The sequence below is a fragment of the Otolemur garnettii genome, unplaced genomic scaffold, assembly GCF_000181295.1.
Source record: "Otolemur garnettii isolate 467f Iridium unplaced genomic scaffold, OtoGar3 scaffold00030, whole genome shotgun sequence".
In the NCBI taxonomy this organism is placed as follows: domain Eukaryota; kingdom Metazoa; phylum Chordata; class Mammalia; order Primates; family Galagidae; genus Otolemur; species Otolemur garnettii.
In genome coordinates this window covers 8,262,921-8,286,823 of record NW_003852425.1, presented here as the reverse complement: position 1 = coordinate 8,286,823, position 23,903 = coordinate 8,262,921, and the positions used below count along the sequence as shown (strand labels likewise).

At 43.0% G+C, this 23,903-nt stretch overlaps 1 protein-coding gene across 1 annotated transcript in view; it reads left to right on the top strand.

Moving 5' to 3' along the window:
* Positions 1-22,923, top strand: part of CAMK4 (calcium/calmodulin dependent protein kinase IV) — a 204,612-nt gene extending 181,689 nt beyond the window's left edge. The window contains exons 8-11 of the mRNA XM_012804613.2: positions 12,260-12,335; positions 17,748-17,874; positions 21,163-21,315; positions 22,472-22,923. Of these exons, the coding sequence (XP_012660067.1) occupies positions 12,260-12,335; positions 17,748-17,874; positions 21,163-21,315; positions 22,472-22,852 (737 nt within the window). The 3' untranslated portion in view covers positions 22,853-22,923. The remainder of the gene's footprint in view (positions 1-12,259; positions 12,336-17,747; positions 17,875-21,162; positions 21,316-22,471) is intronic.
* The last annotated feature ends 980 nt before the right edge of the window (positions 22,924-23,903 follow it).

The following is a 23,903-nucleotide window of genomic DNA, read 5'->3' as shown; positions in this document are numbered from 1 at the left end:
ACACCCACTGCTGAAGTTCCTCCAATGACTTCTTAGTGGATAATGTGTTCCATCTACCCTAAATCCAATCATTTACTTTTAAAAATGTAATAGCATTGTAAATACTGCTTTAGTCTCTTGTCCTAGGCATAAACAGACCCCTCCCTTTTTTGAAAGATAATGCTGTATTATAATGGAGGCTGCTTTTATGTTTTTTTTTTTTCCATGCAAATATCCCTATCACCCTAGAGGCTCTATAACGGGGAGAGAGGGAGCTGAGAGGTTGAAAGGGATGGAGGTAATCCTCTTCCTCCTCTGTCGTAGGTAGAGGTTTACCAGGAGGGAGTAATTTGCCACATTGTAAGAAAAGGAGGTAAAAGTAGCAAGGAAGCCTTGGGGGTCCAGGCGACTCTGCTTACCTCACAGAACTACTTTGGGGACTCAGAGGGAAAATAATGTGCATTGTGGCTTCTAAAGTGTGAAACAGATACCTGGAATGACTGTCATAGGGACTGGGGCAGGCTTGGAAGTCAAGAACAAGTAAGTTCAGGGCATTTTTATATAGAAGCAAGGTTCAAATTGTATATAAATAAATCAATAATGTATCCATAACACACTCTTGACCCAGAACAAATACACTGAAATAGTACCTCAGAATGGGAATAGGGGGCAGGATTCCTATGTCTGGTAACGGGAATTATTGAAAACCCTAAATTCAGAGGTGGGGGTGGGGAGTAACAGTAACAACAGGAAGTGGATGGTCTAGACCAGCGGCAAGATCCAGGGTTTCAAATTTAAAACATTTTAATAGAGTCGTGAATATTTCTATTCGTCTGTCATAAAAATTAGGCCACTTGCAGGTAAAGCTTGAACCTGCTTTGAGGGTCATTCTCAATTCCAGCCCTTTCTCCGTGCACCTTGTATATAGATCATCATAAGTTCAATGTGCATCTTTCTGAAAATAGGTGTGGAGAGGAAACTGTCCATTTATAGAAGGAGTTAGAAATGATTCAAATGCAAGACTGGAGAGAATCATTATCACATGGGGAACTTTACAGGAAGACTATTTTATGTTCTTTTATGGTACAATCTGGTGTGGCCAAAAAAGAAGACAGACGAGAGACTAAGGGAAAAAAACAAGTTTATTACACTCGCAGGTCCTAGAGACAGTACGCCTGGCAGGTCACACAGGGCCACTTGGGAAAGACACCAAGGGGGTCGGGGCAGGAGGCAAGAGTAAGGAAGGTTTAGGCCACTGTTTCTATTGGAGTCTCCTTGGGAAAGGCAAGGCTGCACAGAGTGAGCTAGGGTTGACTAGTTTAAATAATATTGGTAGGTTGCCTGATACCTGGCCCTGGGATTATTAAGGTAGAGGAATATTCTCTGGGGTGTGTGGGCTAGATGGACAGAGAATGGCTCTGGAGTGTTCCGTTTGTATATCAAAGGCATGCTCTAGGCTGGACACTTTGTTATCTTTAAGAATTACTTAACCCCAGAAGGGGCAGTATCTCTCCCTAGAAAGGGTTTTTTAAGATATCAAAAATATCATAGTACAAAGAAAAATTTTAAATATGAATAATACAGAGACTTGCATTTAACTTGAAAAGGTATCAGAAACCCACATAATTGACAGCGAGGAGGTCTGAGTTTGTTTCATTGCTTATTATACGGGCTGTTACATCCGAGGTCCATTATCCTTCCATGTACTGTGCCTAGTTTCTACTTTCAAAGGAAAACTTTTTAAATTACATTTTTTGAGAGAGTGGGTGTTTATATTATACCATCTGTCACTTCTCAGGAAATAAAAAAAAAGGAAAATTCTGCCACCCATTCTGCCTTTGTCAAAGACCCTTTGCCCCAGGATTTTAATAATGGAGGGTTCTCCTATAAGTGAAGCACCAAAAAAAAAAAAAAGACAGATGCTTTCTGTTTCAGCAAATACTCATTATTTCCTGGGAATTGAGCCCAGTCAAAACCAAATTCTAGTCTAGAAAATTAAAATTTGTGGTCCAGATAAATGAAATCAGGGACTAAAATAATATGTTCTAAAATAATCCACGAAGAGCTCAACATTGAAGAGATTCTCAACTTCTGGTCATTGGAAACAGAAGTGGGTCCGTCAGGTTTGACAGTCTTACTCTACGTTTTTGGTGTGCTCTTGGCCAAAGAATGACCAGACCCACCAAAACCAAGGCAAATGTGAAACGATGTTTATTAAGGATGGATAAGATAGGTTTACAGGGCAAGATATGTCACCACAGACAACAGATGGCCCCTTGTCCGCACAGAAAAGCCCTTGTTTATGGCCTGGGGTCTTGTTTTATAGTGTCTGGGTTGGACCCTCCTCATGATTCTGATGTCATTGATGGACAGTTGGGAGCTGTATGACCTGAGGCCACTGCACAGGCAGACATCCGTGGGCCTCTTGGAAAGCCCATTTAGGGGTGAATAATAATGTAGATTTAAGTTAATGACATGATAATTAGCCTTAAGGTTGTTCTGGGTCACCTCCCACACCTGTGCTCTCTGGGCAGAGGCTAGGGAGCCCTCTGTATTCCTTTGCAGTTAGCCAGCTAAGTTCTGATTGAAAGACTGGTGGGACAGTCTCTGCTCCCCAGGTATTGACCATCACTCAGGACAGGATCAAGACAGGGCAGCACCAACTGCAGGGCTGCCCTTTGTCCCTAAGGAGAGCAAGAGAGCCCAACTATCCATCTGACAGGTCTGAAAAGAAAAGGAAGGGAAAGAAAAAGAAAAGATCCACTGAAAGATGGCTCCTAATGAACGTGCTACCGTATGTATGCGACCATACAATATTCACTGCCAAACTGTCCTAACTGGTCTAGGTTTTTAAGGCTTTAAATCTGTGGATGTTTCAAACCCAGCCATGCCAATACGAAGGAAGTACAAGCTGTTAGAGGGAAAAAGAAGCCAGTGTGATAACAGGCTAGGTGAAAGAATATCACGGTCAGTCCCAATTATCTAATTTATTCATGAGCTTAATGTGTGTTTGTGCCTCATATTTGTACTTGTCTGTTTATTCAAAATCTGTTTTCAGAGTCTAGAAGCCGTTAAGATTTTCTTTTGATATTTGCCAAGGTCTCATTATTTTCTGAGACAGTCCTATTGGCATAACTCAGATGAAATAGTAATACATAAAAATATCCCCCGGGCGGAGCCCCTGAGCATAACAGCGTTCTGTAATTTGCAGGCTTTGGTAATGGTGAATATATGTTGTGCTTCTGTTTAAATGAAAAGGAAGGCCAATTATTAGCAACTGAAGAATGAGCTCCCACTGTCTGCAAAAATCTCTGAACTTAGGGTCTGCAGGGGCCACTTTCTACAAATTTCTGGGAGTTGCCACATATAGAGGAGGAGTCGACATATTCCACTGGCAACCCAAGATAAATGACTGCAGCAAAGAGCTCAATCAGGAGGGTTTATTAAGCCAAAGACTGAGGAAGCACCCAGGAAAAACACAAGCCACAGATGCATCTGTGACTATCTGTTCTAGAGAGAGATCTGGGACCTTTGGTATTTAAGGAGGTAGGGAAAATTTTAAGACAAATTTTCAACAGCTTACAGTTGAACAGGAGAGATCGCTATGTAACTCTCAACAAAACTGAGAGTTAAGTCAACCGTTAAGCTACATTTGCCATAATATGAACACATACTAATATGACAAAATGTCACAAAATTTAAATGGAATAAAAGAAGGAATTCTAATAATGTAAAATAGAAGCTTTCAGTTTAACAAAAAACATAGTGTTTGTGTTCATTTCTGGAAGAATAAATGTCCAAAGTGAAACCATAAGAGTATCAAATTATACTGGTAGTCAATCAAGTAAGAGATAATCTATTCAAGAATGAATTAAATAACCAAAATGGTGACTACCATTTTACAATTAAATTTTTAATTGTTTAATGGGTGGCACCTGTGGCTCAAAGGAGTAGGGCGCTGGCCCCATATACTGAGGTGACGGTTTCAAACTGGGCCCCTGGCCAACCAAAAACTGAAAAAAAAAAAAATTGAGATAGATTAAATGCATAGTAAATGTCAACTGTGGCTTTATAGTTGACAGCTGGGGCCTACACAGCAGGTTTCTTGTGCGAGTTGTGGGCAGTAGGAAAGGCAGCGGGAAGGGGAGAGGGAGAGAACTACAGGATGCTGTGCAGGTGGGAAGGGCGCCCATATCCATCTCCCCTTCTTAACTGTAGCTCTTCTTCTCCCTGACACAGGCTGTACCCCCAGCTGTCACATGTGCTTGCAGCCTCTGAGCTAGTCAAGCATGCCAAGCAAAGGAAAAGTGGGGACAGATACAGGGTGGGAGGGGAGGTCATCAACAGCGACTCTTGCTCTCAACCCTGGAGAAGACAGGGACTCTGCAGGTTGCATGCCAACTTAAGCTGTCTTGGAAGTTGGAAATTGGAGAAAAATGAGTTTCTTGAGATCTTTGTATTGGTCTGGTACAGCCCTGAACAAAATGTTTTCTGTGGAACATGAGTTGTATAGAGACTCACACCTCTTTTAATTTAATAAGTATTTATTGAGCTTTTACTGTGCACCAGGCACTGTCGTACGTGCTAGAGATACTGCAGTAAAAACCAAACAATACATGTCTTCCTTAAGGACACCGTACTACATTTTAGGGAGAGAAGACAACACACTAAATATGTGAATTACACAGAAAAAGGTGATCATTTCTGCAGAGCAGTGCTTTTCACCCTTGTTTATCTCACTGCACACTTGAACCTGTAGTTAAACTTCCACAGAACACTTAAATTATGTTGATTAAAAAAAAAAAAGAGTAGGCTTACTGTGAATTGAACTTCTTTTGGAAATAATTTAATTAATGATTTTCAAAATCATTATGGCACATCTAAGATCTTCTCATGGCACAACAGGGTGCCATGGCACATGGCTGAAAATCACTGCTGTAGAGTAATATACACTTGGGGAAGGAGCGTGGGTTGCAACTTCAATAGGGTGATGAGGGAAGGCTCCTGTGAGAACAAAGACCAGAGAGACAAGGGAGAGGGCCAGCCATGCGGCTGTGCGGGGAAAGAACTTCCAGGAGGAGGGCACAGAGCACAGCAGCCCTGGGGCAGGAACGTGCCTGAGTGTCCTTGAGGTCAAGCAGGAGAGTGGCTGGTTGGCATGTGGTGTCCAGCAAGGAGCGCGGAGAGCTAACAAGGAAGAATGCAGCTAACGTCTACTAAGATGGGGAAGACTTCAGGAGCAGCAGGTTTGGGGCTTGTTAGTTTTGACATGCCTATTAAATATACAAGCGGAAGCAACGTGTGGGCAGAAGGGAATGTATGTCTGAAGTTCAGGGGCAAAGACTTGGCTGTTGATATAAATGTGGGCATTTTCGGCATTTAGAAGGTATTTAAAGTCATGAGACTCTCAGGCATCCTGAATGCAGAAGAGGAGACCACTGAGACTGTCTCCTGCCTCTCAGCAACACTGCCAAAGAGAACAGGAGGAACCACATTTGTTATTTGTGCAGCTTCTAGCAGAGGAAGCCGCAGAGAAAAGAACTAGGAATTGTGAATGGAGGCTGCAAGGCACAGATTGCTGGCTCATTACACAAAGCAACATTCTAACAAAGCAGTGAAGGGCTGTGCCACCAGCCTGGGATGTGCTCTCGAAGGCTCCCTGACTCATCTCTCAGGACCCTGGGCCAGCAGCGAGGGGAGGGGAGGAGGAGACTCGTCAATTTCTGTATCACTCAATACTACAGTTTTAATATCACCACAAAAGCTGTCTATATATCCAATATATGTAAACTTAGTTGAAGATTATGGCAACCACTTACATAAATCAGAGTTAACTGAATACATTTGGCCTGAGATAGCTGATGAACTTGAGTCTCAGAGATTGTCTGCCAGATCCTCTTCTGACTTCTCACATTCTCTTTGAGTTTAGAGACAGTCCCTCAATGTTACAGTAATCCTGAACTTCTGGGTCTCCACATCCTAAGTCATTTTCGATGCTCACTTCTATATAGGGCACTACTTCAAGAACAGAACCAGCTGTACCGGAGAATTCACAGATCTGTGAAGACTCAACTCTATTATTATATACGTGAGGGTGGAATGATGGGAGGAAGAGGGGTCAGAAGGAAGAGGTGATTGATGGCAAGTGGGTAGAAGACTTGCTTAATACATCTTGTTTGGGCCCTGAACACCCACAAAATGTTCCAGTTTAGAATGTTACTACAAAAAGGATATGCATAAAATAAAAATAAAAAGTTCTAAGAGGATTATTATTGATAATCATCAGTGAGAAGGTTTATAGTTCCTATAGAGAAAAACCCAGTAGGTGCCGTGCTTCCTACATGAGAGGGTCTAAATCCCATGTCACTATTTTATGTTTGCACCAGAGAGTCTTATGTCATGTTAACATTAGGACGAGTTGGGTTCATTTATTTTATTCCAACTCATGCCCCCCAAATTGAAAGTAGCTTTTCAATAGTTAATTCTGTGTTGCCAGCGTCCATCACAACTTTGAAGTGACCAGGAGACTCAGTGTGATTGAGATTTGGGGAAAACAGCAAACACCCCAAGATAGGAAGGCTCAATGGAATCATAGAAAAGCGAGTTTTCACAGAGTAATAAAAAAATAAGTAGTGTTTATTTTTTCCCCATATGAAGGCAAATCAAATATTTGATTTTCTCTTCAGGGTACTATTTTAAAAAGTAAAAAGATGAGGAAAATCAACAGGCTATCTTTCTTTACCCATTTATAAGATTTATACAGAGAGAATCCAATTCTTACAGCAAGGAAGACTCTGAACAGCTGAGATGAAAACTATGCAGTGGGAGTTGGGTTGAGGGGGTATTTGCAGTGTGCAGAACAGGGAGCCCCAGAGAAAGGGAAGGATGAGGCAGAAGCTAAGGCAGATCACGTGTGTTTCAAAATATGTTTCTCACTTTTTCTTCCTACGCCCCACTTTCAAGTCACAGATAACCAGAGTGACAGAGTTCTCCAGTCCTTTCTCGGTCCTTCTCAACCTTTCACAGCGTGGCTGTCACAGAACTGATAGATTGTACTCCCGGGTTCCTGTAGTAAACTGCCCAGGCTGCGTCTAGCCAGAGGCAGCCCCCTCTGGACGTCTCAAGTGCCTTCCGTCTGATCTCACCTTTGTCCTAGCACTTAGCCTACTTACCTTTCTTATCCATTGTCAGCGCAAAAATTGCACCACATTTGAAACAGGTTGTGTTCCTTTCTTGGTAAATGTAGGTGACAGCCAGACAAAGGACAAAACTTGGTGTAGACGCTAAGAAAAGCAGCCAGCTTGGAGTCTGCCCAGCTGCAGACACTGCTGCCGCCCACAGGCAGCGGCCCTAAGTGCATCCTTCCCCACGGGGTTCCTAGGCCAGGTGAGCAGTAGGAAAGACGCAGAGACTTTCCAAACACTGCTCTTCTGCCTGCCTTAGATGCATTCCGCCTCCCCTCTCCCTCCGTCCCCTTCCTTCCACACTGTTCACTTCCCACAGGCAACGTTTGGAGAAACTCTAGAAGGTTCCGGGCTAAAGATGCCTCAGATTATTTTTGACTCCCAGAAAACTCTGAATTCAAGACAAGCCCCCGCTGTGAAAAATCCCAGTGTGTCCCCTCAGCTCTGGTAGGGAGAGCAGCTCTGGAAAGTCGGGGTGAAGTCAGGCTTTAATGTGCCCGTAGGTTTTGCTCCCAGATGTTTTGAATGGCTAAAAAAAAAGCAGACTGCAGAATTTCAAAACAAAAAAAAGACAACCCCCCTGACTGGCTCCTTAGTCTTGCCTCTGTCTGCCTCACAGGTGCTGATCGTACCCGGGGCTTGCTGCACACCAAGCCCTACTCCAGCCATGCTGGCTTCTTGTTTCCCCCAGAATATTAAGGGGGTACAAATGTGTGTTTTTTTATATGGAGAGTTTTTAGAATGATTAAGTCAGGGTGATTGGCATGCTCATCTCCTGAATAATGTTGAGTAATATCTGATTGCTTCATTTTCCCTCTTGTGCTATTGTTTTGTTTTGTTTTGTTTTGTTTTTAAGTCAGAGTCTCACTTTGTCACTGTTAATAGAGTGCCATAGTGTCACAGCTCACAGCAAACTCCAGCTTTTGGGCTTAGGATATTCTCCTGCCTCAGCTTCCGGAGTAGCTGGCCCCACTGGGTGTGCTATTGTTTTTTATGAGCTTTAGCTTTGAGGGATTTCACAGGTGATATCTATTGTGCTAATCCATGTATAATGCAATTTTGAGTATTTCTTCTAGGGCAGGTCTGGGCGTGACTAATTCCCTCAGTCTGAAAAAGATTTTATTTCTCTATCAATTATGAAACTTAGTTTTCCAGGCTTCAAAATTCTAGTCTGGCAGTTGTTCTATTTAAGAAGACTGGAGCCCCCTCCCTTCTGTGTGGCAAGGTCTCCACTGAGAAACCTGTGGTTAGCCTGATGGGGTCTCCTTTGTAAGTTAGTTACTGCTTTCATCTTACAGCTTGCAGAATTTCCTCCTTCATTTGGACTTTGACCAAGTCTTGGAGATGCCCTATTTTCTATAGTTCTTCCCAGTGTTCAATTACTGCATGGGCACACATCCACCTGCCATCCTCAATCCTCTCTGTGACAGCCGTGCACACACAGGCTGCTTCTGTCTGCCATCTTTCCCTGGCACGCTGGCCCCCTCCAGTCCCTCCTGTGCCCCTTGCTTCCTCCTGGCACAGCATCTTCACATAGGTGCTTTTTCCACCTGCAGCTCTCTTCTCCCTTTCCTCAGCCACTTCCTTCTCCCTCTTTTCCTAGTTAACGTCTCTAAATCCTTCACATCTCACTTCAAACTCTGCTCACTCTGGTCACTCTCCCTGACCATGATCAGGCCAGCCCCTACTGAAGATAATCCCGCTCCAGGCATGACCGGTCACCACTTTGCTTTTCTTCATTTGATGATTTTGATTTTGTATCTGCCCCACCACCAAATGTAAGCTCTGGGGGGCAGGGATTTATTCTCTTGAACACCCCATTATCCCCAACAGCTCTTACACTGTATATCTCATTCAGCACGTGCTTAACAAATATTTGTTGAGTTATGTATTGAGTGGAGAACTTATTGATTTCGTCCACCTTAGTCTCCTTCAGATTAATTGTTCTCAAAAGAGTTAACAATAGCTTGAAAATGTCTTCTGATTAAGAGTGCCACTCTATAGTTTTAACTCAATAAGTAGGAGAGAATTATAGAACTCATCTGTACTTCCAAAAAGATGATTCTATGGCTTCTAAAATGTGGTTTTTAAAAACGATTTTTTTCTACTTGCATTTTGTTTGTTTTTGTACTGAAGGTAAGGACAGCTGGAAGTGCTTATAGCATTAGAAGTGGACTAATTGGTACCTTTTCTTGAGTTAAATTGAAAGCAGTCAACCATGTCTCAGTCTAAGAAGATCACAAATTAGTAGGATCACCTGCCAAGGACATTTGATACCTAGGAGACTTAAAAGGCTGGCGTGCCAAACCTGAACTTCATTCTAGAAAAGCTTTTAGCTCTTGGAAAGGGTTCAGCCAAATTACACAAGTGAGTCTGCTGGTTTTGAACAAACTCAAGGTCATATTAACTAGTAACAGAAAATATTTAAAGGTTATTTAAGAGGGTATCTAATTGTACCTAGATATCTTGACTTTGACCCCAGTTTTATATTACCTTTTAAAAATATACATTCTTTTTGGGTCAGACATGGTGGCTCAGGCCTTTTATCCTAGAACTTAGGAAAGCCACGGTTGGAAGGGCTCTTGAGGCTAGGAGTTTGAAACCAGCCTGGGCAACACAGTGAGACCTTCTCTCTTCTAATTATTGTTATTTTTTTAATTATCCAGGTGTGGTGGTGCATGCCCATACTCATAGCTACTTGGGAGTCTGAGGAGGGAGGATCTCTTGAGTCCAGGATTTCAAGGCAGTGATTTAGCCACAGTGCCCCAGCCTGGGATACAAAGGAACAAGACCCTACTTCAAAATAAATAAATATATATGTATAATACTTATATGTAACATATGTATAACATATATGTGTACGTTATTCTGAGAAACAATTTTTAAGAGAAATTTATTAGGGCAAAAACCTATATTCCTTTTGCCTCAGTTATCCCCTCTCTGGGAAGTTTAGCCTTTCACATTACAAGTTTACTTACATTATAGCATCATACCTCACAAGGAAATAAAGTGCCTTCAGAAAGTAAGGCTGCACCCGTGCTATGAGCGAGATCAGATACTGTCATTTCAGGTATGAAACCCAGATGCCCTACAGTAGATCCAAAAAGCACTTCTTTCTACAGTATTCACTTTCTTTGGGGCCTTTGGCCTGGGAGCTGTAAGAAACAGCCACAGAAAACACCTGACCCTGGCCAGGAGGTGTCTCAGGTGAGCACAGGATGGAAGAGTTCGTTTCCCTAGAGCCAACAGGCTGCGTCCCCTGTGGGCAGCAGCACAGGCAGTCCTAGCAGAAGAAACGGGAGGAGCAGCGTGGTTCACAGGTCAGGACTTCACGCTTGTCCCTCGCTTCGTGCTTGACTGGTCAGTAACTAACCCTTTACTAATATTACAGCAGGTAGCAAGTTAAAACTCAAGGTAAACTTGGAAATCAAGTAGTTCCATTCACTCACATTTCAGAGGTTAAAACCAAGACCCAGAAAGTGTATATGCCCCAACATATTTCTGTATTTATGTTTAAATGTCAGTGTGGGGCGTGACAGCATTTCAGACCGGGTGTGAAGTCCTCATGGGGACACATGCTCAGAGTGCAGGCACTTGGCTCCCTGACTACAACAGCTCCCAGAGACAAAGACAAGAGGTGCTGCCTCCTGCAGGCAGCAACTTAATCTGAGTTCCTCACTCAGGGCAATCAGCAGAGTGCTTGCAAGTGGGAGTTCACTGCTGGGGTTCAGAGGCGCCTTCTGTGTGTGCAGACTGCCCTGGGGAACGAAAGCTACCAACAGAGTGAATGATGTTGACATTCAGCATGGATTTCTTAATTTTGTTAATTAAATCTTTTAAAGAAAAATTTTCTGGCAATAATTTATCTGTAGATAAGAAAAACTTGGCTGCAGATTCAATTTCTTAAAGGGCGCATCTTGCTGAATTGCTGTTTTGAAGGACAAAGCACACACCCTCATTTTACCATGTAGGCTCTTCATCTCCTATATTTTATGTCACACAGTTTCTACAGGAAAGAGAAAATCCTAACCAGAATAGGGCAGGGGGTAGTACGGGGAGAGGTCAGCAGCCATCCTCGGTACTGCTCCCCATAAAGTGAATCCAGAGCCCTTCAGGTTGGCCTCCTTCTAGAGCTCCCTCAGCCAGCCAGCACTGAGTGCCACAATTCCAGCCTTTGTGGGCGGCCCCTAGCCCAGAGGAGTGTGATGCCCTTGTCCCCAAACCTCCCTTAAAGAACCCTAGGCAATTATCAAGGAGCACTGTGGTCAGAACAAAAGAAGGCCACTCTGGGCCTAGGCCTGACCCCATCTTCTCTTTTTCTCATGTTAGTTAGGCAAACAACACCCCAACTCCTCAAGGCAAACAACTACTCCCCCTTTTCACAGATCCAAGGTAATAAAAATATAAAAGATCTTGCCATTCTCTACTCCAGGGCCACAACAGTGGCAGTCGGAGATATTACGAGCTGCTCTCTGTGCAGAGAGAAAGCTCAGTTTCTCAGTCTGTGACCCCAAGCTGACTGGGGCCAGCAATTCTTTAGAGACCTGTATATGTCCAGGCTCGTCATAGCCCCTTTCCCTACCTTCCAGTGCTAGAAAGTTGCTAATCCTCCCCCACCCCACCCCGACCCACCCTGCACGCAGCCAGGTCAGCCACACATGCTCACAGACTCCCCTGCTCCAGTAGCGCTAGACCTGCAGGCAGCTCAACTGTGCGTTTTTTTCCCTAGACTTTTTCCCCCATGCTTAGCATTCCTTTCCTTATTTTCTGTGTACAAAGCTCCCTTTGAAGTAAGGGGTCTTTTGTAGCAGAGATAAAGCTCTATCTCTTTGAGCAGTATCATACTGTACCCAGGTAGAATATTATTAAAGTTAATAGCTTTTCTCTTATGCATCACAAACTCACAGAGACCATAATCTCTCCTACTAAAGTAGACATAAGCATTTTTAGCCCTATACTGTGCTTTGGGGAGAGAAGATTGAATGAAACTGCTCTGAAGTTTTGTTGATGAATTAATTTCTTTTCCCCTGCGTGTAATGGAAATGTGAATGTTGGGTTTAAGCTCTAATTTAACATAGTTTTCACTTTTACTGCAGCACCCGAAATTCTCAGAGGCTGTGCGTATGGACCTGAGGTGGACATGTGGTCTGTAGGAATAATCACCTACATCTTGTAAGTGAAGAAAACCAATCTCTGTGCAAAGTGTTTGCCTTTCTGTAACATTTTCCAGGTACCTGTAGTACTCATAAAAACCAAGATTACTTTGACTTTTTGTGATTTTCTAAATCACAAAGTAGTTATAGGATTTTCTGAAAATGGGCATTCATTTTTATTTTATCACTTTCTTGGGGCAAGAACTTCTGTCCAGTGTTTTTCTGTGGCTCATCTGCTATTCTGTATATGAGAGATTTGGGGAATAATTCATTATTTGACAAAAGTAATAAATGTGAAACCCAAGTGCACCTATTAAACTCACTCTTGTTTTACTGATTTGCATCATATCTAAACTAATTAGACTTTAGTCCTTCTAAAAGGTAAAAGGCTATTTAATTTTTTACACAACCCCAAACTGATATATTTCTTATCAGGAATGCTTTAAAGGCATTTTTCTACCAATTTTGTTTCCAATCTCTATTAGGTTTTCAAGGACTTTGAGTTTAATACCATACATAAATTTCTCTGGGGAAAAAAAATGAGATAAATATTTCACTCTCTGGCATTCTCAGCTCTGTTCCTGAGTTCCTGTCTAACATGAAATAAGGAAATTCATGAAATCCAAATAGATATTGAATTGCACATAATGAGGAAAATCACCAGACAACTGGAAGAGTGTCTGAAAAGGAAGATTGCTGTAGGACAACTGAAAAACAAGATATCCATGAGACCAAGAGTTTAATTCAAAATAAGCAGACTTGGTTACCATTTAGAGAACACTGCAGTTAGTTGTTGGGATCTGTAATATTTAAATCTATAAAATTTTGGAGGGCTAAAAAGAAAGTATACCGTATCAGTCTGCTTGGACTGCCGTAATGAAATTTATAGACTGGGTGGCTTAAACAACCGGAATTTATTTTCTTGCAGTTCTGGAGCCTTGGAGTTCAAGCTCAGGTTGTCGGCATTGCTGGGTTCTGGTGAGGACCCTCTTCCTGGCTTGCAGGTGGCCATTATCTCACTGCGTCCCACGTGGCAGGGACAGAGACAGACCAAGTTCTCTGATGTCTCTTCTTAGGAGAAGATGAATCTCATGATGACAGGGCCCCACCCTCATGACCTCATCTAACCCTGATTACTCCCCAAAGGCTCGTCTCCAAATACTATCACTTTAAGGGTCAGGGCTGCAACATATGACTTGGAGAAGACATGATTCAGTCCATAGCAAAAAGAGTTGTTTGCGAGTTTTTTAAATTTGTTTTTAACTTAACAATGATCTTAGAAAGTGCAATGTCCAAGTCTTAAGGGCCAGGAGTGGGGTAATTGGCATAAGACCCCTTAAGCATTTTAGCAAACTCTAAGTTCACCTGCATATATGTATTGGTTGATAGCCAAGACCAGGGGTCCTCAAATTTTTTAAACAGGGGGCCAGTTCACTGTCCCTCAGACTGTGGGAGGGCAGGGCTGCGGGCCCCAGGATAAGTCAGCTGCTAAGCAGGACAGGCAGGGGCTGCAAAAACACCTGGGGGCCAGATAAACGTCCTGGGCGGCCGCATGTGGCCTGTGGGCCGTAGTTTGAGGATGCCTGGCCAAGACAAAAAGGTTTAAAAAGCAGCCCACAGAATAGCCTCCGTTGATTTTAACGTCAAAAGATATTTTCGGCGTTCAATTCTCTGTGTCTCTAGACTATATTCAAGCTTGAGAACAATTTGAAGAGGTAGAAAACCATGTTTTTTCCTCAGGAAAGTGCAGACTCTTCGGTAATTTATGTTTGCCACACTAAGTGCTTAATTCATTACAATGACTCCCTGGCCACCTTGTGGACCTCCTTCTACTTGTGTTTGAGATCACTGTTATACTAGGCAGAGAATGTCACCCGGATTATGTTAGTGACATTTCATGCTTAGCAACATTGAGTGAAAAAGTGACCTATACACATAAAAGTTTAGGTTTGCCCCTAAAGTGTAAATGTACCCAATTACAATTTTGTGTTGAAGTATACCGGGAGGGGTTGAGACACTCATGGTAGAAAAGAATGTGGCGAGATGGAAGTCAAAAATTAAATTCCATTCACCCAGAGTAGCTGGAGTCACACTCCATACTATGGTCACTGACACGGGGAAATGAAAGGAAAGACAAATAATCATTTGAGAAACACTTTATTATAACCCTGAAGATAAATTGAAAAGTCTATCATAGTCCTTACCTTTACCATACAAATTTGTTTATATTTCTTTTGTTTTTATACACGTAAGGCAATTAATTAATAAGTATTAGCTGAAAGTAAGAGCATCCCCCAATATGAAAATATTGATGCTAGTTACAGCTAACGCTCTTAGTTCTCAACTAACTTCTATCGGTTCCTAAGCCTACAGACTTTTTACTTAGCTTGCAGTTCCCTGATAATTTCTGGAGTCCACAGAGCACACCTCCTTGATGCATTTTCTCTACTGGGTCGTGCCGCTGGATCTATGTGTCTCCTTTTTTGTACCAGCTTAGCTTTGCGGTGTACTTGGTGGCTTCCCAGTCACCTGACACTTTGACCTCTAGACAGCAGAGTCACTCATTCCAACATAGTGGCTTGGAGCCGGAAGGGGGCAGAACACAGAAATAACGGATTAAAGAATTAGAACTGGGGGGGGGGATGAGAAGGGAGAACTGGGGGAGGTCAGATTGAAGGAGGGTAAATGGTAGGATCACACCTATGGTGCATAATGCAAGGGTACATGTCGGATCTATTAGTATAGAGTATAAATGTCTTAACACAATAACTAAGTAAATGAGATGAGGTATATATTAACCAGTGTGATGTGAGCATTCCTAATTCTATATGAAGTCAGCATATTGTACCCCATAAATGCATTAATGTATACATGATCTATGTGTTTATGATTTAATTAAAAAAAAAGAATTAGAAGTAAGCATCCATTTGTGGATGAAGCCTGGCACAGTAAATGTTGCAATGAAGCTACGTTATGAATTTCAGTCAGGTGCCTTCTTCTATGTCCCAAACGTTGAGGCCCCTGTTTTACATATGCTTGCCTATATATACATAAACTCGGGGGGTTATTTTTGAAAAAACGCCTTGAATTTTAAGTTTGGTTCTTACTAACCTCTGCTCACCCTTGCCGCTGTTCTTATGGCTACTGCTGCACTTTAATCCTCCATTCTTTCCTTCTTAAAATCTTAAAAGCTTGTCACCTTCAGGCTTCTTGGTATGACTTTGCTATTTCTAAAGATGGCAATAGGCTAAAAGTGAAGGTCATTCTAGTGTTTCTCCAGTAATCCCAGCCCCTCTGCCCACAGACACACCTGCAAGAGTGGCCCTTCTGGTCTGACCAGAATCAGGTGATCTCAGAGACCCAAATTCTCTCCTTCCTTTCATCATTCCAGTTCTGCCCAGAGGCTCTGGGATTTGGGCTGCATAACACCCACTCCTCAGGCCGGTGTAATCCCAACATGCTCCTAACCTGTCATTGATGGAATCAAAATATTACCGTTTCTGCAGAGTTCTTGCACCGTGTGTGGGTGTGCATACATGTATTTACTGTTCTCAAATTCCTTCCTTTTGGGCATTTCAGGCTGACATAGCATAAACTTTTTAAGCTTGGTCACTAAAGCACAAAGTCACTAACATGATTTAAATGAAAGAAAAGGCATTCAAGTGCTAAAACTTCTGAATTGTCATTTGTGTCTCTAGATTTTCAGAAGGGAAAACATAAGGAGCTTCCTAAATTAAGTCTGGAAAGTTGGCTAATTCCCCCATGGAGAACCAGCCGCAGGCCATAATTTTCTAGTAATGTGGAGGGGAGGAGAGGGCCAGGCAGAGCCAGACTCTCCATGTCGAGGCATGGACGTGTGCTCCCACCTCTCCATGTGTCTCTTCCAAAGGCAGGTCTGGAGTGGCTTCTCCAAGCAGACAGCACAGTCGGGAGAAGGAGAAAGTGCTGGCTCAGCCCTCAGCACTTCCCAGACTTGTCTTTTCCCAGCTGGCTCCAGAATATTTGGAAAAGACAAAGTCTCTCCCCATGGGACATTCCGTGAGGAAAAGCACATCAGAATCCACTTATCCTCAAAACTCACCCTATTAGGATGTGTTTGAATTTTTCATGCTCTGCACCAACCTGGCTGGCTCCGGGAAAGAATTAGGGAAGATGTCTCTTATCTTATTCATTCCTGCCACACCGTGCCCGTTCTTTTCAGACACGACCCCTGTGACACAAGCCCTGGCTGGGCTCTGGTCCCTTTTGGTCCCTGGTGAGTTCAGAAGCCCTGCTCATTTCTAAGCAGTGGAGGTTGGTGGGCCCAGACGAACAGCTCGCTCTCTTTAGGATGCCCGAGACGGTCCCCTGTTCCTTGTCTCCCACTTTTCCCATTAATTTTAAGCTGACCCTGTAGTGGAAAATGGAAGTGAACAGAGTGACACGTCTTTCAGATGTACAAAGTGAGGGAGGTTACAGAGGCCCCCTCCTTCCCGCCCCTTCTAGAGATGCCCAGGGACAGGTGGTGCTCCAGACCCAGGGGTCAGGAGCAGGGACAGGCAGCCTGTGGGGCCTGGCGCAGGTGAGGCCAGACAGGGCGGAGGGGCTCTGGTGGGAGTCAGCCGTACAGCTGGCCAGGGGCCTAGGTGGGCACCATTTCCTTTGTGCTTTGCACAGGCCCGAATTCCCCACCAGAGAGGATGTGTGTGAGGAGCAAGAAACAGTGAGCCCCATTAAGAGAGAATTAAACAAATTATAATTATCTTGGACAAAAAACAAAAGTGAAGGTGGGAGACACAAAAATGAGGTCATGGAGGCTGCCCCCCCCCCCGGGGCCGCACCCACACAGCGCATTGTACATTTTTAAGGCCGCCCCTGATAACAGCTTTGGCTCCTTCCTCTGTTTACTCTGATCCAAACTTCCTGGAAGAGGATGGAAACATCGGAATACTTGATTTATTTCCACGGAGGAATTCATCAAATAGGGCAGAATAAAAATGAGTGAAAAATCTTTTCTTCCCATTTTTAATCCCTGTACTCTCAAAATCCGAACTCTTCCATTTTGTACTAAGTTGGAACTCAAATCAATCTCTCTGTCTGTGTCTTCCCAATTCCTGTGGGGGGAGAAAATCTGTGGAAAGTCCTTAGCAGAATGTCTATCACGACGTTAGCTATTAGAATTCTTGTTTTTATGCATCATAAATTTTTTATTATAGCTTTTCTTGTAGAGCTCCTAAGTTGTTTTTAAGTCAGTCCTACTTCCTGAAGACAGAATTGAGTGTTTATGTTATTGACAGTGAATTGTAATAAGGCAATCACACACCTCTGCTGAGTAGAATTGCTTCCATAACAGGAAGCTGTGAAAAAGGACAGTGCTGAATTTCTGCAGAGATTTGATGAAATAGGCTTAAATTTGTAAAGATACTTTATTCCCTATATTTTGTCCCTCTAGACTTTGTGGATTTGAACCATTCTATGATGAAAGAGGCGATCAGTTCATGTTCAGGAGAATTCTGAATTGTGAATATTACTTTATCTCCCCCTGGTGGGATGAAGTGTCTCTCAATGCCAAGGACTTGGTAAGTGTGGCCAAAACAGAATGAAATCAATTCTTTTAAACTAATTAATGGGCAATGCTATTTTTAAAAATTTGCCCCTTATGTTCTTTTTTTTAATTTTAAAGTACGTTTAATAAAATGCACATTAATGAATGTTCCTTGTAGATAGTAAAGCAGATATGTTTGGACTCATCATTAACAGAATTAACACAAATTACAATTACTGGGGTATTAAGGAGGTTTTACTACTGGTCAATATAGAGCCTTGCTTCTGAAGAATGCTGTTAGGTGAATCAAACGTAATTTAAATAGAAGAATTCTACTTTAACATGGCTTTCCATGTTCTAGATTTTGATATACTTTAAATAAAGAAATGTTGTGTACTGAAATTTCATTCAAATATAATAAAATATCCTGATAGGAACACAAGTCCCGTTACATCCCATTGGCATTATAAAAAATGTTCCACTGTATTAATAGTGCATTTTATTTGTTTGTTTGACACTGTGTTGCAATTGCTAATATTGGAGTTCATTTGCTTTCAGGAAACACATACTGATTGGGGCGGGGGGGGGTGGTCTGCCTCTTCTAAAATAAAGAAGATGCTGACATGAGATTGAAACATTTACCTTCAGTCCTCCAGAGAATATCTCCATATACATCATCCAAAACTGACTTCTTAACAACAGATCAGATCTCTAAGGGATTTCAGGAGTCATCTAGTCCTCCTCGGAGTGTGTAAAGACTACAGAGGTGACATGACTGCCACAGGTCATACAGTGTCTGGGCAGAAAGACTTACTAGGACTGTGCAGGTTTCTGGACTCCCTTTCCATTGCTCTTCCCCTTCTAGCCTTCCCGGCTCACTCACTGTGTTCTTTCATGGAACTGGTCTCAGAGGCCCGTGGCTTTCCAGTGACTGGGAAGAGAAGGGCACTGTGCTGCCAGGTAGCTATATCATCTCTCATCCCAGCTCCTTCCTCACGGCAGACCCTACGCTCCTAACAGCCCTGGAATCCATCCTCCTCTCTCCACCTCCACACCTCTGTCCCAGGCCAAGCCACCATCCTCTCCCACCTGGACCGCTGCTACCACATGGCTCTTATCTGGTCTCCCTGTCTCTCTCTTCCCATCCCCTTCTCAAACACGCCTTCACAGAGGCTCCTGAAGGACGGTCTTATGAATAGATCACATCATGTCACTCCCCTGGTTTAAGGCTGTTCGGGTACACTCCCATGCCCTTACAAGATCTACATGGCACTGCCTGGTGGGAGCCTGCCCCCCCCCCACGCCTTCACCCCACGCCTTCACGAGCTTCATAGCCCTCCTTCCTGAGCACTTTTCACTCAGCACATCAGACTCCCAGATCCTCAGCTGTGAAGCTCGGGATATTGGTCACTGCTGTCTCCTCTGCTTCGTAATGTTCTCTCCCCCTTTTTCCCCCTCTCATTCTCCTCTCTCTCTCCCTCCCCCCCCACACACGCCCCCCTCTTTGCCTTGATGACTCTTATCCTATAACTCTAGCAGCCCCTAGACATATCCGGGGAGGCAAGGGCACCTCCCCATCCATCCTACCCCTTCCATACTTGGTTCCTTCAGCCATGTTCTTCCTTCGCCCCTGGCCTCCCCCTTTCCTAATAATCATCACTTATGGTTCCATGTTAGGTGGTCTTTACTTAGATTATAAACTCTGGGAGAGGACAAAATGTGTACTCAGCTCTTACTAGATGGGCATATACTATAGGCTCAATTAAAGTTCATTGACTGAAATAATGAATCAGGTGTGTCAGGGTCTGACGCACGTGGACTCAGGTGTTGCTTTTATCATGACCTAGAAGAGTGACCTTGGGCTTGTTAGCTGACCTGTCTACGTATTGTTTTTCTCATTGAGGATGATAATGGAACCTATCTCCAGGTTGTTGTGAGAATTAAGAGAACACAATGCACGTTAAGTAACCAGCACCAACTAACTCTGCCCTCCACAGATCCAGGCTCTCTACTCCAAAGCCGTGCTCCTTTCTTTGCAAATGCTACAGAAAAGACGTGGAAAGAAAACCAGATCACATTAATTTCTCATTTTGGCTTGCTGCCCAATTTGTTAGCTTATGTCCCTTCTTCTTAGGCTGTTAGTTAGAAAAGACCTTAGACCTAAAATCGTCCCAAACCCTTCATTTTACGCATGACCAGGCCAAAGTCAGAGGGACTGACCGTCTTGGCAGCATCATGGTACAGTGGCCAGACGGCGAGCTCTGACAGAGTCAAGTTTGATATGGGCTCTGCCACTTACAAACTGATCTTAGGCAAGTCCCTAAGTCTTCCTGAGCTTTCATCCCTCCCTCATTTATCAATTGTTGCGAATTGTTCCAAACGTAAGATTATTTATTAAGGTTCTTAAGTTTTTAGAAAGTATTTAAAATCCATGTACAAAGGAATTGAGGTAGAAATGAGGTCTTGTGAGAAAGGCCCTCCATTCTCCGGTGAGTGTCTGGAGGCTCTCCATTCATAGACATGTCTGTGTCTGGGTCGCCAGGGGACTTAAGGGGCATAACCAGGGCTGGTGCACACCTGCTGGCTCCAAATAGTCTCCACCTTATACCAGGTCATTCCAGCTGAGCCCGGGGCCATGGATTATGTCATGTGTTGCCTTTTCTGGCATTGATCATTTGCTACCCTCACAGGTAGGAGGAAACCTCCCAGAACAGGCTGCTCTGGGGGGTTTCAGTCCTGTAAGCAAATCACGCCCTCAAGCCACTGACTTCTTTACCTTGATTCTGAAATGGCTTTTAAGCCCTGAGCTTATTCCTTTAAGTACGCTCAAGAGAATACAGAGAAAAATCTAGAAACCTCCAGATAGAAGAATAAGATAGTATTCCGTAGGGGCTGGGATACTATCCCTTTATTTGCATTGAATCCTCACAGAAAGAAGAATGATGTGTGATGATTCTGTTACCATGGAGATGTATTTTAAATTCTGAATTTTAGGTGATTGCAAAGTACAGCCTAGAATTATCAGACGCTGGTTCTGCCTTCATAGAACTTCTAGTCCACAGGCAAGCAAGGAAAGCAGCCTGCCAGTTTGGGGGCACAGGTGGTACAGGTGACTGTCGGACCCCCTCAGCTGCTGCCCCCAGGGGCGGGTCTTTCCCACAGTGATCCCTGAGGGCCTAAGCGGTTTTCAATGTGTATTTACTATTACTGAATGTATAGTTACTGCTCGGAAAATAAAACAAGACCTAGAAGTTCCCAAGCTGAGGGCTAGCCCAGGTCACCATAAAAATCTCTCTGAGTTTACTGTTCTTTACAATTTCAGGTCAGGAAATTAATTGTTTTGGATCCTAAGAAAAGGTTGACGACCTTTCAAGCTCTCCAACACCCGTGGGTCACAGGGAAAGCAGCCAATTTTGTACACATGGACACGGCTCAAAAGAAGCTGCAAGAATTCAATGCTCGGCGCAAGCTGAAGGTGAGAGAGCATAGTTTTGTCCTGTATTTTAAGAAAAAAAGAGACTTTATCTTGAACTCTCAATAAAAGTTCTGTCATTCTTCATTGAATGCTGTTATCCACCTCCTGTGGTACCAAGGAAAATCCAGCTTTGAAATCCCAACAACACTGCCACAGAGCCACTCCCAGTTTTGTTATCTCCTCATAGGAAACTCATTCTTTTTTTTTTTTTTTTTTTTTTTTGGCTGGGGCTGGGTTTGAACCCACCACCTCTGGCATATGGGGCAAGCGCCTTACTCCTTTGAGCCACAGGCGCTGCCGGAAACTCATTCTTCATCAGAGGAATGCAGCGTATGTTGAGACGGACTCACCAAGTGTGTTATTGCTACTTCCCATCTACTTACAGCAAACTGCTTCAACAGTGTTGTTCAAAAGCCTGGTGTTCATTCAGTAGAAAGTTGTTTTCCTTTAGAATATGTAAAATTTGGAAAATAATTTTTGAAATTAGATGTGGTAATATAGGCAATTACTATACTTGACAAAAAATAAAATAGTTTACATGATATAGAAAATCATTCACCCAAGATACCTACTTTTATATAATCCATATGGAATAGAGATCAGGTACTTTTCTGTTTAGAACTAGCTATATAAGACAGAGATCTCAGACGGATCTGGGGGTTAAAAATTGACTCTCGGTCAACAATCCTTCATAGTCTGATACAGACTGAACAAATCAGAAGGGCTCCATGGTCAAATTAATTTGAAATACTCAGGATTAAACAATGTTGACTTAATTTAGAATTTCTCATGCTAACTTGACCATTGAACTCTTTCATCCTCATAATAACTGCTGATACCCATGGAACGGGTGTTCCACAAAACAAGTATTTTGGGAAACACAGTCTAAAGTTTTTGAAACTGGTCATCCAGGGGTAAACACATTTACTTAGGCTTTCAATGAGTCCAGATGAGTAAATACACTAATTTGGGATTAAAAGGTTTTGCTGTTTGTCCTCAAATAAGTTTTCATTCAGCAAACAATCTAAGAATAATATACTTTGAAAGATTGAACACTAAGCTACAAATCAGACTCTCAAAGAGTGTAATTGGGGCTGAGCTCTAATTTGGGACCCCAAGTGGAGGTAGCACTGACACTGTTCCTGTCTCATATCAGGCAGCGGTGAAGGCTGTGGTGGCCTCTTCCCGGCTGGGAAGTGCCAGCAGCAGCCACGAGAGCCACAAGGCCAGCCGAGAACCGTCTCCAATTCAGGACGACAGAAAGGTGGGCACAGCTCTTCCAGAGGGAGAGGATGAGGCGGAGCTGATGAAGGTGCAGACCTCCAAGGAGGTTAAAGATGCAGATGTCAGTGCTGAGAAGCCCCCCGAGATGGCACAGGATGATGAGATGAAGGTGGCTGGCGACGAAATTAAGGAGGGCCTCCTGGAGGAGAAATGGAAGACCTTGGAGGAAGCCACAGCCCCCAAAGAAGGGCAAGAACAGCCTGCTGTGGGATTTGGGATGCCGCAGCAAGATGCGATCCTGCCAGAGTACTAAGTCGCCTTCCTTCAGATGTGGAAGCCAAGCCCCAGAATTTTATGGACTTTGTCCTTCAGCAAGGAAGGTGTGGAAGCATGATATGCACTATAGTGATTCTGTTTTCTGAGGTGCAAAAAAAAAAAAAAATACATACATACCAGTTGGTAAATCCTAACTTCATGCATGTGACTGCTTTATGAAACTAATAGTGTCTTCTATGGCATGTAAGGGATACCTACCCATGAGCTAAATTTGAAATTGCAATTACACACAACATAACACTTAAAGACATACATGTTCAGCAACCAGTGGTACACATTCAGAGTGAATAGTGGCAAAGCGTTTTTGCTTTGAATGGCCATCCTACACCCTTTGGGGTTCTCACAAGGCAGTAATTTCTTTGAAGGATGGCATGGCTAATACTAAGTAGCACTATAAGACATGTTCTCTTGACTCTCACAACATTTTACTTTTTATAATTAATGTGTTCAAACGGTTTATAAGAAGGTGGTTGTAGGGGATAGTTGTATAGTATGTGCAAAAAAGAAAAATTCCACTTACAATGGTAAGAAATTGAAGCATACTTTGAAGGACCATGAAACCATAGGACCCTAAAGCTTGTATGGAGAACGCCTTTTCATTTTATTCTTACTTATCTACACTGTATTAATAACAACCAAAATGTTCTTTCCTCATAAAATTCTGCCATTTTACAATTGTGGAGAAAGTACTTAGCACAGTCCTGCTGGGTTTCACCTACTAATGGGGACAACAACCGAGTTTCATTCTCCCCCTAACCTGCTGTCCAGTTCGATGTCCTTCAACCTTCTGATGGACAAGGTAGGGGGCGGGGGGCAGAAACTTACATATGAAAAGGAGGAAAGGCTAGTATTTAGACTGATGAAATAAGATTGATTACTTTTCATTTTCCAGATACAATTGTATTTACTTGTGAATTTATATAACCTGACAGGAGCATTGTAATGGATAATCTCCACAATTATCAATTTTCAAATATTCAGAAAAATCTATTCTACAGGTTGGTGCCAAAATGTCTGAATAAAGTATG